Source organism: Myiozetetes cayanensis, unplaced genomic scaffold (genome assembly GCF_022539395.1).
Source record: "Myiozetetes cayanensis isolate MyiCay16 unplaced genomic scaffold, myiCay2020 scf17, whole genome shotgun sequence".
Lineage (NCBI taxonomy): Eukaryota > Metazoa > Chordata > Aves > Passeriformes > Tyrannidae > Myiozetetes > Myiozetetes cayanensis.
The window spans coordinates 9,723,100-9,735,895 of NW_026087378.1; the positions used below are offsets into that span (position 1 = coordinate 9,723,100).

General features: G+C 42.0%; 1 protein-coding gene across 3 annotated transcripts in view; it reads right to left on the reverse strand.

Moving 5' to 3' along the window:
• GALNT10 (polypeptide N-acetylgalactosaminyltransferase 10) overlaps positions 1 to 12,796 on the reverse strand; it is an 82,109-nt gene that overhangs the window by 40,397 nt on the left and 28,916 nt on the right. For 2 of the 3 annotated variants that reach the window (XM_050312141.1, XM_050312143.1), the window contains exons 2-3: positions 3,470 to 3,572; positions 2,504 to 2,642 (exon numbers count right to left, since the gene is read on the reverse strand). In XM_050312141.1, coding sequence (XP_050168098.1) covers positions 2,504 to 2,642; positions 3,470 to 3,572 — 242 coding nt within the window. Of the gene's footprint in view, positions 1 to 2,503; positions 2,643 to 3,469; positions 3,573 to 4,425; positions 4,445 to 12,796 lie in introns of those variants that run through there. The other variant, XM_050312142.1, reaches the window with a different exon arrangement.

A 12,796-nucleotide genomic window follows, 5' to 3' on the forward strand; every position in this document is an offset into this window, starting at 1 on the left:
AATTGTCCTGGGGTGCTGCCAAGAGCTTGCAGGCTGTGGCTGCAACGCACAGATGCAAGATGCAAACCGAAGCTGCATGGACTGCTTTCATCCAGCCCTTGGCATTGCCATCCTAACCTTCTTCCGATGGCTACTGGCTGTAATTCTATTCCAATATGAACCAAAAGCCCTTGAATCTTTTCTAACTCTTCTTAAACTGGAATTCTCATTTTCTGACTAACCTAAACAAGAGGGAAACTTTAGCTATTAAGTTTAACCATTAAGCATGGAGAGAAATTGCTTCCCTCCAGCTACCACATCTACAATTGCTTTACAAGACCTGCAAAATTAGTATTTAATATTAAAAAACCCAGAAGTACTTAAAGAAAATGTTATCAGGGGAAGACATGACTGCTGAAACAAACAATTGTATGTGTGCACCAGGCAGATCCAGTACACGTCATCCCCCAGCTCCTCAGTTCTCACAATTAACAGAGAGCAGAGGTGACACACTATTTGCTATATCGAAGTCCACACAAACCATTTCGCACATCAGCTGCTTCTTTGTCCTTCCCCACCCAGGCCAGCTGTTGGGGAGATCCCCAGCTGTGGCCCCAAAGCTTCAGACAAGACAGATGATGCATTTTTCCCCCAGTTCACCTTCTCCTTACACTCCCTGCTGTCTGCAGGCACATCTCCAAAGTCTGTATTGCCTCACTGTATGTAAAAGGCTCTGAAAACACAGCTCCCTTCTTTCTGGAATACTCTTTAAGGACTTGTGGCTTTATGACTAGGTCTCAGCCTAACTTTGTTATAAATTGCCCTCATCAACCTCCCAAGTAACACAAACCACACCATTCCAAGTATATCTTTTTTATTGGGCCCAGGGAATGCACAGCAGACCTTTCCAGTCATGAATTCCTTTACTGCATATCTCCCCTGTACATAACCCTGCTCCCTGCCCAGCTAATCCCAGCATCCATTAGGCACATGCTGTTTATCCTCTCCTCGAGGCCTCCACAATTACAACCTGCTACACTGATATGTCAAAGCAACAAGCAAACTACCGCAGCAGCATCATTAATCACTGCTTAAGTAGATACTTCACTTGGTAATTTTAACTGGGGCTGGAGTTACAAGCTTCACACTTTAAAAAAGTTTAAATAGCAGAATTAGCAACACTGAGTCGGCAATTTCAGGAAACAATAGGGAACGTGAGGAAATATATTAAACCCTCAGACAGCAAAATACTGGCATTGTCTGACATTTAAGTTCTCAGAGCCCAAGGCAGACCCTGTAAATGGAGGCCAAGGCAGAATTTAGATTAGTAAAGTCAAACTGTACTAGAACTTGAGTATGGGCTGATCCACAGACATTTTCAGTTACCTGATTTATCTTTATGTCTAAACATTTCAGCTGCATGCCTAAAATATTTATGGAGCTATACTCACTACTTTGTTTTATGTGTATATATTGAGAAAGGGTGTCAAGCCAGTTTATTTGATTAGTTTGCTGTGGCTGCTGAAGAGGTAATATCTCAATTGTGCAGTTAACAAGTTATAAAACCTGACTTTTGGAAATTATGTGAATAAAGTAGATGTTGAATTCAGATTTACTAAACTGTGATAAAACCAGCTTTACACAAAACGAGCTTATATTCAAATGCCTAACAACGCTTTCAGATTAAGAACTCCACACAGCATTTAAAAACCTCTCTGCTTTGTCTAAACAACAGCTAAGTCCTAACTGAAGCACTTTTGCTAATGAGAAACCTCCTCCCAGTTTGCAAAAAATCCAGTTTACCACCATCCTAAGGGATAATGTCCAAAACCAGACAAACTCGAAAGTCAGCATTCAATTGGAACAAGCTTCTACTTGTAAATCCTGATGAGGCTGTTTTTATGAGGAGGATGCCCAAGAAAATAATCCACAAATCTGATAAAACTCTTCATACACAGCTGAGTGGAGCCGCTCCCATCTTGTTCTGCTCCTGAGCACTTCATGATCATTTCCAGCTAATGCCCAACGTAAGAATGGGACAGAGTGTTTAGTGACAAAGCCATCACCTGACTGCACTCAGGGCACCTGTCAACTGAGTCAGACATTGACATCAGTTTCACTACAGAAAGAAGTTCCACCTCATTAGTTGCTAAGAGCTGTTGGCTCTCTCAGGGGGCTCAGGAACTGAACTGTTGCGTTCCAAGAGGTGAAGGAAGTAGCCACCTCTGGGTTAAGTTTAAGATCTCTTCTGCACAGGGCTGGAAGTCTTTGGTAATTTTAAGTCTTTTGGAATCAAAAGGGTGATTTTCCTACACCCCCCCCCCCCAATTTGGTCTCTTCTGTCTCCTGTTGCAATTACTATACACTGTTCTTTATTAAGGAGACAGCAGGACCCAGCTGTGAAAGGACTGCAGTCGATGAACAAAGGTATAAGAGTCTGCAATGAAAAAGAACACACTCCTGCAGATGTGTTAATTTAGGGCTTGCAAAGTTTCACCCGTAGAAATCCAAACTCTATACTCACTTTGGGTGCCTGATGTCCGGAAGGGAACGATTCAGAGAAATTTTGTCACTCACAAAGATATTAAAGCCGTTTTCCCGGTATGCCTGGTCCACTCGCTCTGCATCAGTCATCGGGTAAGGTTTTCCCTGTTCTCCATTTCCTACGGATAGACAGAAAGTAAACACACATCATTACTACTAATTAGTGCTTAACAGGCCAGAAACTAATCCATATAGCAAAAAAAGAGCATCTTACAGTCCTCTAAAAATTCCTTCTTTAGTGTTGTGCTCTGTGTCATATTTAGCACCGGGTCAACATGTCAATCTATCAATTTTATCTACAAACCACTCAGCTGTGCAAATCACAGAAATTAAGTGTTCCTTCTGAGACCAGAAACCGACAAAGGAGTTATGGCAATGCTGTGAAGGATCTATAGAACACCTTTTGTTTCATAGCAGGAAGAATCCATATGGTTTGAATACCTCAGCACTGTTGGAATTTTCAGCATAAGTAGATATGTGTATTTACAACCTCAGCTCTTGCAGACACACCAGTGTAAACCTGTAATGTTCAAAATGGGCCCTTATTTTGTGAAATAAAACTTGCACGAATGTTGTAGTCCAGAACATTTGTGTTATCCCTCTTCTTCTTTTCTGGATCTCCCATTTTTGGGAGAAGAACATGCCTATTTGGTTTTTTGTAAAAAAAAAAAAAAAAAGAAAAAAATCAACACTGCACCTGTCATAAAACACCATGATGTTTACTGATACATTTTCACCTCGAAATGGTTATTGTGGAGTTGAGGGAAAAGGAATTTAATTGGGATTAACAGAGTTGAAGATTAACAGATTAACTGGCTTAAACTGCTGCATCATGTCAAGAACATCATCTTGACCCTGAAGTTGAACATGTTGCTCTACGCTCAGCCTACCAAACAAAATCAAATTACAATCAGTATTAAAACATTTTTATAGCAATCTTACATACCTACACGCTCAGAGTCCCTCCTTATAGCTTCGTTGTTATGCCAGTCCTTTTTCCTTTGCCCATCAGCAAAGTAAGCATCTTTCTTTTGCCTCACGTACGATGCCTTTTAAATAAAAGATTGGATACATTAAATGCACAACACATGCAACCTTTCCTCAACAGCCCCCCTTTCCTGTAAAAAAGAGATTAAACATCTTCCTTAAGGTAAGTTCATCACAAGCAAGTGGCTTGTAGCCTGAAAGGGGGAGGAAGCAAGTTTTGCTTGTCTCAGAACAGTACTTTATCTAAAGCTGTTAAGTGATATTTTTCAGGGCACCATCATGTATGCAGAACAGTATTTCTTAATCAGGGAATCTATTAAAAACTCCCATTTTCATTTTCGAAAACATCCAATACATCTTACAGCTTTTCTGTTAATTAAATAGGATGTAATGGGAGACCTATTGCAGGATCATTATTAATGAGCACACTACCACACTTGAATAAAATCAAAATAAGACTTAAAAGGTCATTTATTAAGACTCTTGCTGCTGAACTTAAAAGCAAATTCTACACAAGGCATGAGCCTGAACTGAACACAATTAGAGCTCCTATTTCATGATGTTGTTCCTAAAATTCAACAGCAACGGGTGCTTTGGAAACAAGTTGGGTAAATGACGATCATCACCAGTAATCCAACACCTCCAGCTCACCTCTGACTGCACAGGCTGAAGACTCACATTTACTCAAGGAAAGAGGTTTCATAAGAGGCACTGCAAAAGCCTCACTGATTCCCATGAGGCAGCAGAAGGCAAGTACAGCCCCAGAGCAGCAGAGCAGTGTGAAGAACCACACAATTCGGTTACAGAAGGGCTCACCTGAACTCACCAATCATAAATATAAAACTAAATTGCTTAACCTGCCTTGTGGTTTTCCAGCTGTCCCATTAAACATCACTGTTCTCCTGTGATTCCTACCTGCTGATAATGCAGAAGGACTTTTAAGTGTCAAGATGAATGTGTGATCCAGGAACCAAATGGGCAAGAGAGCACTGGGAGGGCAAACTGTGGTCAACAACGTTTGGAAACACAGATGGTGCCACTAGCCCTTGGGTCACTCTGGGGCTGCTGTCTGCAATGCCATCACGGAACACCTTGCAATACATACCCCACCCAGAACCCTAATGTTTGCTCCACCTTAGGAGGTTACTGCTGCTTTTGTGTAGTGGGTGTGAGCAGAGATGGTTTGAGTTGCTCCCTCAGGGTGTGATGAGCCAGGGCACAGTGTGGGTGAGGAACAGGCAAACCCAGCAGCATCTACCCATGGCTCCACCTGACCTAACGACCTCAGGGATAACTTGCACAGACTCTACCTGGACCTTTGCTAGCTCGTTGTCAGCTAATGTGAGCAGGTCTGGATGACAGCTGTGTCACAAAGAAGTAGTGGCAGCCTGGTTATTTTTGCTGTAAAATTTTCAGCACCATGAAGCAGCCACCCTGTGCTACCCCAACAGTCCAGCACACCTATTCATCTGGCCACCACAGTGGTTCCTAATTGTTTGGACAACATGTCACCCCTTCTTATCATCCTCACTAAATAACCGACAGAGTGCACTACTGTTCTGGGAAGCATTTGCCTCTGTTTTACAAGAACCATCCTTTGCCAGGCCTGCTCTCTGGCCAGTCTCCCCTACAGGATACTCCCCTGCCAGGAAAAGCCCTGGAAAGCTTTCACAGACCAGAGCACCTCCTTGCCAGGAGAGTTTTGCCAACTTTCTGAGCGCTAGGCTTGCACACAAGTATCATACTGGGCACAGGAACAACTGGCAAGTCTGAAACCTCAATATTTTAAGTCTTTTTTTGTCTCTTGTTTATAGCACTCTGGACTGAATGTGCACACCAGCAGAATCACTTACAATGCCACTGTCCCTTCTGCCGTTCGCTGAGATTGAACACATGAAAATCCCTTCCCAGCAGTTACTCCAGAAACGCACCCACCACCGCAGAGGAGATCATTGCCAGAGTGTCCAGGGACTAGATCCAAAAGGAGGAACACAGAGTGCGACCCTGAGCCTCACAACACAAGTTTGAAATACAGCCCAAAGAGCTCACACCAGTTTCTAATGGAAGCCACACCACTGGGCTATCGGCTGTTTCAGGAGGGGCCTCTCTCACCATTACACGGCTGTACCACCAAAGGAGACAGTGCTCATCTGGCAAAGCAGCAGCCTAAAAGCCATTAAAAAGCAGTTCCAGCCATCCCTGCTCAGTGTGAGCACCCCCAGGCTCTGGGCTGCAGTGATCCTTGTGTTTGTGCTCTCAGTGTAGGATAATGTGAACAGGGAAGTAAATTTTCTGCACAGCTTCAAGCCATTCTTCAGAGAGGTCAGCAATGTGCATGTAAACATCCTCAGAGCAAGCAACAACCTAATGCAAGCAATTTAAACCCTGCAATACTGAGTGAAAGCAGGCAGTAGCACGCCGTCCTCCAGGGCTGTTAAAATAAAGGGGAAAAAAAAAGAAAAGAAAAATCACAGAGACTGCCACTGTATAACACACAGTACAAATCAGGCAGGAAGACAGGAGAAAGTCGAGTAGTATCTCAGAGATAAATTTACACATGAAAACATCTTTGAGCTGGGTTAAGCTAACCATGTCAAGGCCACGCATGTCAGCGATTTGTAAACCTTAAATTAAGCAAGAAAGAAACTATGAAGTACACACATCAGTTATTCAGACCTTTCTAGACTGCAGTGTTGGACTTCAGAAGCACACAGAATAAGAGTTATCGATCCTTAGCTCCCAGGGAACGGGCTCTGAGAGCTCTGAACAGCTCTCAGTCTTGGAGACTCACAAAAAGTAACCCCTCCACATGCTGGTATCGGCAAAGTAAAATGAGGACTGTGCAGGGCGAGTCACTATCTGTTCCTCTACCTGCAGAGCTCATGCTGCTACTGCCCTGCACAGCTAACACCTAAAGAGATTCACACAAGACAAACACACCAGGAACCTCTGTCGGATCGACACACATCTCCAAGTAGTTTTTAGAATCTTGAAGGGCAGACATAGCTGCAGATGGTAATGGCAGATGTGCTGCATTCTGGAGTTTTTTCTGCTCTTGGGCAGAGAAGCTACGTTAGCCAATCCAGCTCAGAAATCCCCCATTAAATTTAATTCAACTTGGGTAAATGTTAAGAGGTTAGAATACTTCTAACAGTATCCTTTGCAAGCAAACATATGATGCTTACATTGGTTTTTCAGGTCGCTATTAAAACACCATAACTGAAAAGTCTGCTGAGTCACTGACAAGTTCTGTCAACAGTATCTAAATATTAATTTTGAAGTGACTTTCAGTGCTAGAAAATGAATATCAATGTCTTTGCTTCAGCGACCTTGCCAGCCCTCACGATCCACACAGCCCCAAAGGGAAGGTGTAGCTGCAGAAGCCTGATTAGCATTGTATTTCTTCAGAACCACACTTTGAAGACCAACCTAATTTCAACAGATTAACAAAAAAAGTCAGTGTGAACGATAAAACACTGCCTCCCCTCCCCAAGTGCAGATTTTATGCTCATGTCATCACTATTGGCAGAACAGTGTGAAGGGTTGTGGGCACGATGCCATCCTGGGCAGCGGGAAGATGTGCATGTATGTCCTCAAAGTCCCTCTCTTTGGGACAATGGGCAGGTTGCTGACATTGATGCAGCTTTAGAAGCTCTTTTTTTCCCTTTCTTTCACTTTGTTTTTTGTTGGTTTTTTTTTTCCCCTTCATTTTTTTGTAAAAGATGTCTGAGCTCTAGAAATACAGACACAGCATACAGGGACCAGAATGTTGCTTTTTTTAGTGGTTTCCTTCAGGGATGCTGCATGGAATTTGACTCAATTATGCAAATTACATAACTTGATGATACTCCTTCAACAGACGCTCTAGACTGTGATATCCAAGCAATCTGCAAAACACAGCAAGTTTCCTAGGACTGACTTTTGCTTTAACTATTAAACAAGCATCTCATTTATGGGGAGCTATACCATACACATAACGCTGTATTTCACCTCAATTTTGACTCTCATCCTAATTTTACATTAATTCTAACTGCATGATAGGAGGCACAACTTTTTTGTCCAAACCCACCAGCACATTCCCCCTTATCTGCATTTTAACAGTGCAATGCAACAACCACTGTTTGACCATCGCAGCTGTCCATGCTGCATGGTTAGGGTAAATGGACATTATGGATCTGGACTTCTGTCCCAATGAAAGAGGTCAGCAATTTTCTGGTTTGCTCTACGTTAGCTTCCCATTTTGCAAAAATATCACTGTTTTTTTAAATGGTCAATTGTAAGCAACATGCAAAAAGCACATTTCAAATCATGCAGGCTTCATTATGATCATCTAGTCAGACTATGTAAGTGCACAAGCCATTGAATTCCATCCATTAAGTCCTACAACAAGCCCATAAGTTCTATTTCAGCTCAAGCACATTTTCCTTAAGAACTGGATGTTGTTTACCACTAAGGAGTGATTACTTCTGCAGCAATATCTTAAACTGTTCTCCTGCCTGTTTCAAGCCTTCATTTTTTAAAAACTGAAAATGAACTAAAGTAGAAAGGCATATTAAGCAATACATTGAAAATGGATTTAGACAGATTGCTGTAAATAAGCCCCTTCTGTTGTCTACCACGCTGTTACTTAACGCGCCGCCAAAGCAATTGATCAGCATTCAAATGCCAAATGCACAAAAATGGAATTTTAATTTTTTGTTTAATCACTATTTAGTGTGCCTGGCTCCAGCCAAAAAAGAAGAAGTGTGCATGGAGATGTAAGCCAAGAGTTTTCTACACATGAGGAAAAAAGACTTGCTGAAGCACATACGCAAATCGTGATGCTGTACAGATCTCAAACCCCGTTCAAACACTTGTCTTGCTGATTTATTATTTTCTTTTGAAACAAGGAGCTGTGATCAGACCCAAGAAGCTATGATCTTTGGAGACAGTGTTAAAGAGAGCATCTGTTCCATCCCAGGCCTCTTCATTTATCCCAGCACCTCAGCAAGTCTCTCGTGCACTTATATCCTACAACAAAACAATTAAAGAAAAACGGCAGGAAAAGGGAGAGCAAATAGAAACCATTCCTCTGATCACTAAAGGAACTTGCAACCTGAGGTGAACTCGGTGGAACACTCAAGAGTACACATTTGGGTGCACCCTACTTGTCACAATCTGTGACATGGCAAAGCAGAAATTGGAAACATCTATAGTCAGATTCTCTCCAGCCTTTCAAAACCTACAGTACCCAAAGTGAGGCAAAACATGAGATAAGCCATGTCTGGCAGAAACAAGGAAGAATCCCCTCTCTCCCTGCAGCAAGAAGCCTAGGTTTTAATGATCATGAGACCATCCACACTAAATGTAGGTAACTCTTTCATAAATAAATAGATATCAAGGGTTATTGTAGCATGAAGAAATAAAATTTCTTTTTTTTTTTTGGTTTGTCGGAGCTCTATTACCATGTGTTGAACAACAAACTGGTACAACACAAAGCACAAGCAGCCTCCATCCTTTGTACTGGCATGAAAACAGCTGAGACTTTCAGACCAGCTAATGAAAAATAAAAATATCACCAACATCAGCTGGAAGCTGGTCCTGGGTCAGGAAGCTGAGCATAACCTCAGTCAATCAAAGCTCCTCATTTACTGGAACAGGAGGCAGCATACTACTAGAAAAAGAAAGCTGCTAAAAGCCTGTCATGTGATCTACCCAAGTGTTTTCAAAAGGTTAATTTTTGAAGCTATTTCAGTCTATAAAAAATTTAAAAGGTACATTAACATAATCCATACCTTCAACATTTCAGGAACTATTAAAAGGCAATGCAGGACTGAATGGTAACACATCACATGGAATGTTTAAGTGCTTTCAAAGACAAAAAAGCCAAGTTCTTCTTTACAGTCGTGTTGTGACTCAGACCAAAGCAACAAGTTCAAACCAGACCTTAAAGCTTCCTGCATGAAGCTAACATTTGGTCATCACGTTCTTTCCCACCTGAAACAAGGTTTGTGCTTTGTTTTTGAGAAAGCCATGCTTCAGGGTATGGAAATAACCTGCCTGATTCCTTCAGAAGTAGAGCCCCAAATCCTGTGGGCATTCCTGGATCAGACCTTATCCTGTGAATGAAAGCACAGCTGGACCAGAACCATGAATGGATCAGTGCAGACAGGCACAAAGCAGAGCCTTTTCTGCAGAATGCCCAGAGACACTTGGGAACTGTGGTGCTATTAAAGAAACATGTTCCTTGCAGAACACCAGGCATCCAACTCCTTGTGGATGGGACAGCCTGCTGCTTAAGCATTACCCAATTTTAGCTGACTCTGCTTTTTAATGCAGAAAGCTTTTTGTGTCAAGTGCTAGAACAATACCTGTTTGAACTGAAACTCCCCCCCCCTTTAAATTCCTTCAGTTAACAAGTTTTATTCAACCTCAATTGCTGAAAATCCCTGAGCACAAACAAAATTTTGTCTAGCAAAAAGTCCTGGTTCATCAGTTGATTAAAGTCTGAAGACATCAGCTGAGTGCAGTGATATGACATCCAGCTTAGTCATCTGTATCTCCCAAACTCCTCACACTTTGTTCTTCACTTACCTTTAGAAATAATATTACAGTCTTGCAAAGTGTGCTATTCTCAACTTATTGTTTGGTCAATTCAACCCAGGCCTGCAGAGGCACAGCTGCTTCCAAGGTCAGCACCGAGCACCAAGCAGTGAGTTCATCCTCGAATTTTAGCACACCTTGTGACAGCACAGCAGTTTCAAGTCTCAGACTTTCCTTTCAGCTGTTAAAACCCCAGCTGGCCTAGTTTTAGATTTCGTTTGGCCAAAACAGCTTTCTCACCTTTTTTTGTTCACTAAAACGCTTACAGCCCTTCTCATCTACAGAACTGCTCCACTTCCCACTGTAGCCTGTGTCAGGGATCTGCTCAACACTGAGGAACGAGCTCCTGCAGGCATTTAGTTGTATCAGAAACCTTCTTGTTTTCCCCTCGAGCAGTTAAGAACATTTCTTTGACCTTGCTCTAAGGTACAGCAACACATTACAAAATTCCCAGAGAAGACATCACGCCCTGGGCTACCCCATGGTCAGGATGGGAACGACCCATTACTCACCTTCCCTGAGGAACAACAGCCAGGAAGGGCTTGGACAACAAATACGTGGAATGAAGATGTCGACAAAAGGAACCTCTGAACTGCCCTTCCAAGTAAGATTACAGACTTCCCACCCCTCCCACCTGCCCTCTCTGCTTTACAGAAACTTTCTGGAAACTTCAAACTAGGTGAGCTCTCCCAAGGAACAAACATTAGTGTTTTTCACATGTCCAAGAGCTGGTTTTGGGCTGCAACTCAATGAGCGTGAAGCAATGAGCACGAAATTCAGTGCCAGCTGAAGCCATCTTAAATACAACCAGCTGCATATTCACAGAAAGAGTGACCGATCCGGTCTGGAGATCAATTTTAGAAGTGGACATTTGAAGCAGAACCCTGCACATGTCTGCAGAAATCCACACTCCATTCAACACGAGCAAACAGCACACAAGCTGTTTGCTTCCTATAAGGACACACTTCAGAGCACTGTTTCTGAAATCTGACTTACCAGCAAGATTTAAAGATTATGCTGCATATGCACAAATACTTGAATAATTGCATTAAAATTTAATAAAAATGCAAGACACAAAACCTATTAATTCCATCATTTTGATGATTTCCCTGTATTCGAGCTATAAACTCCAGATCAGATTATAGGAACGTTAAGCCAATCAAGGACTGCTCAGATGAACACGACTTCCAAATATTTTATACAAAAGCAGAGAAGCCAACTCTATTATACTAGCAGAAATCTCATTAAAGATACACTACAATAAACATTCCATATATCCTCAACACAGAAATAACACACAGAGGTGAAATTCACAGCACTCACCCAACAAGGTGACAGCTCGGCCTGGTGCTGCACGTAGGTGGACCCGGCAAACACGTGACTGCAAATTTGACTTTGTTCAGTTTACAAAACAATTTACAGCATTCATAAATATTTCCATGATGGAAGAACTACCATAATTTGTGCCTTTCATGCAACGGAATCTACCTGGTTGGGTACCAGGTCCTTGGGAAACCCTGATATAAGTTCTGGAACAAGCTGGCATAACAGCTATTAAAAAAAACCAAAACAAAACAACAAAAACTCAAATAAAGAAAGGACAGGACAAAATCTACCTGCTGCACACAGAATGGAAGAAGTACTTTCCATGGAGACAAAACATTTCAGGAGAAAAACCACTCAATTTGCAAAGTATACTACCAGGGTGCCTTGCACTTTGTGGAAAAGGCACAAGCAAGACTGTGCTAGAACATATTTTCTGAGGTAAGACGAGCAAGGCAATTTGGAAGCTTGCCAACAGTTGTAGTTCATAACAGTAAACAGAAATGCTCTGGATTTTGCCTGGAAAAGCAGGCAGAGCCCATAAGGCATCCATAAGCCTTGCAGAGCTGCAGTGGTCTGCAACAGCTGACAGCACAGATCAGATATTTACCTTACTTCATGGAAATTGGGCTGATGCCAAACTTATACAAACAAAATTCAAGGGCACATTATGGAAGTTTGATGCCTGGTGAGGGGCAAAGATTTGTCAGCATGCAGAGTGCACTGGCTTCAGAAAGGTTAATACCACTCTCTTCTGAAATCTCCAAAAAGGTTAAAAAAAAAAACAACAAAAAAAACCAAAACAAAAAACCAACAACAGTCACTGCTATGGAAAACTGTATTTAATCCATACTAAACCTACATGACAGATATGACTCAAAAACTGGAATAAAAACTGTAACTCCCATTTTGTTCTGTTCCAGGTACTGAGATTGTGTTTTATGTCAGCAGACAGTGTCTCCCATAGCAAGCTGTGTATTAAGCTTAGAAACTGGGTTTTTTCCCTACTGAGTTTTGAAAGATACTGGGGAAAAAAGTCTGTATTCTAGGCTTTTTTTTTTTCCTTCTTGAGCCCTTATCTATCATTAGGAGTTACACATAAAATTAATGAAATATCTCCTACCAGATACTCGAAAGGAAGCACAATCTGACTAAGAATGTCAGCTGTGGAAAAGTCAAAGCCCAAACCAGAGGATGTCAGATCAGCTACAAGAAGCATTTCACCTGTGCAGAGGAGGATCCCCAGACAGATCACGGCTGCAGTTCAACAATAAACTGTATCTGGAAACATGGCAAGTGACACAGGACCCCCCCCACAATAAAGACCCCAAACAAAAGGATTCTAGAGAGAACTTATGACATCAAGAGCCTTACAGGTTTT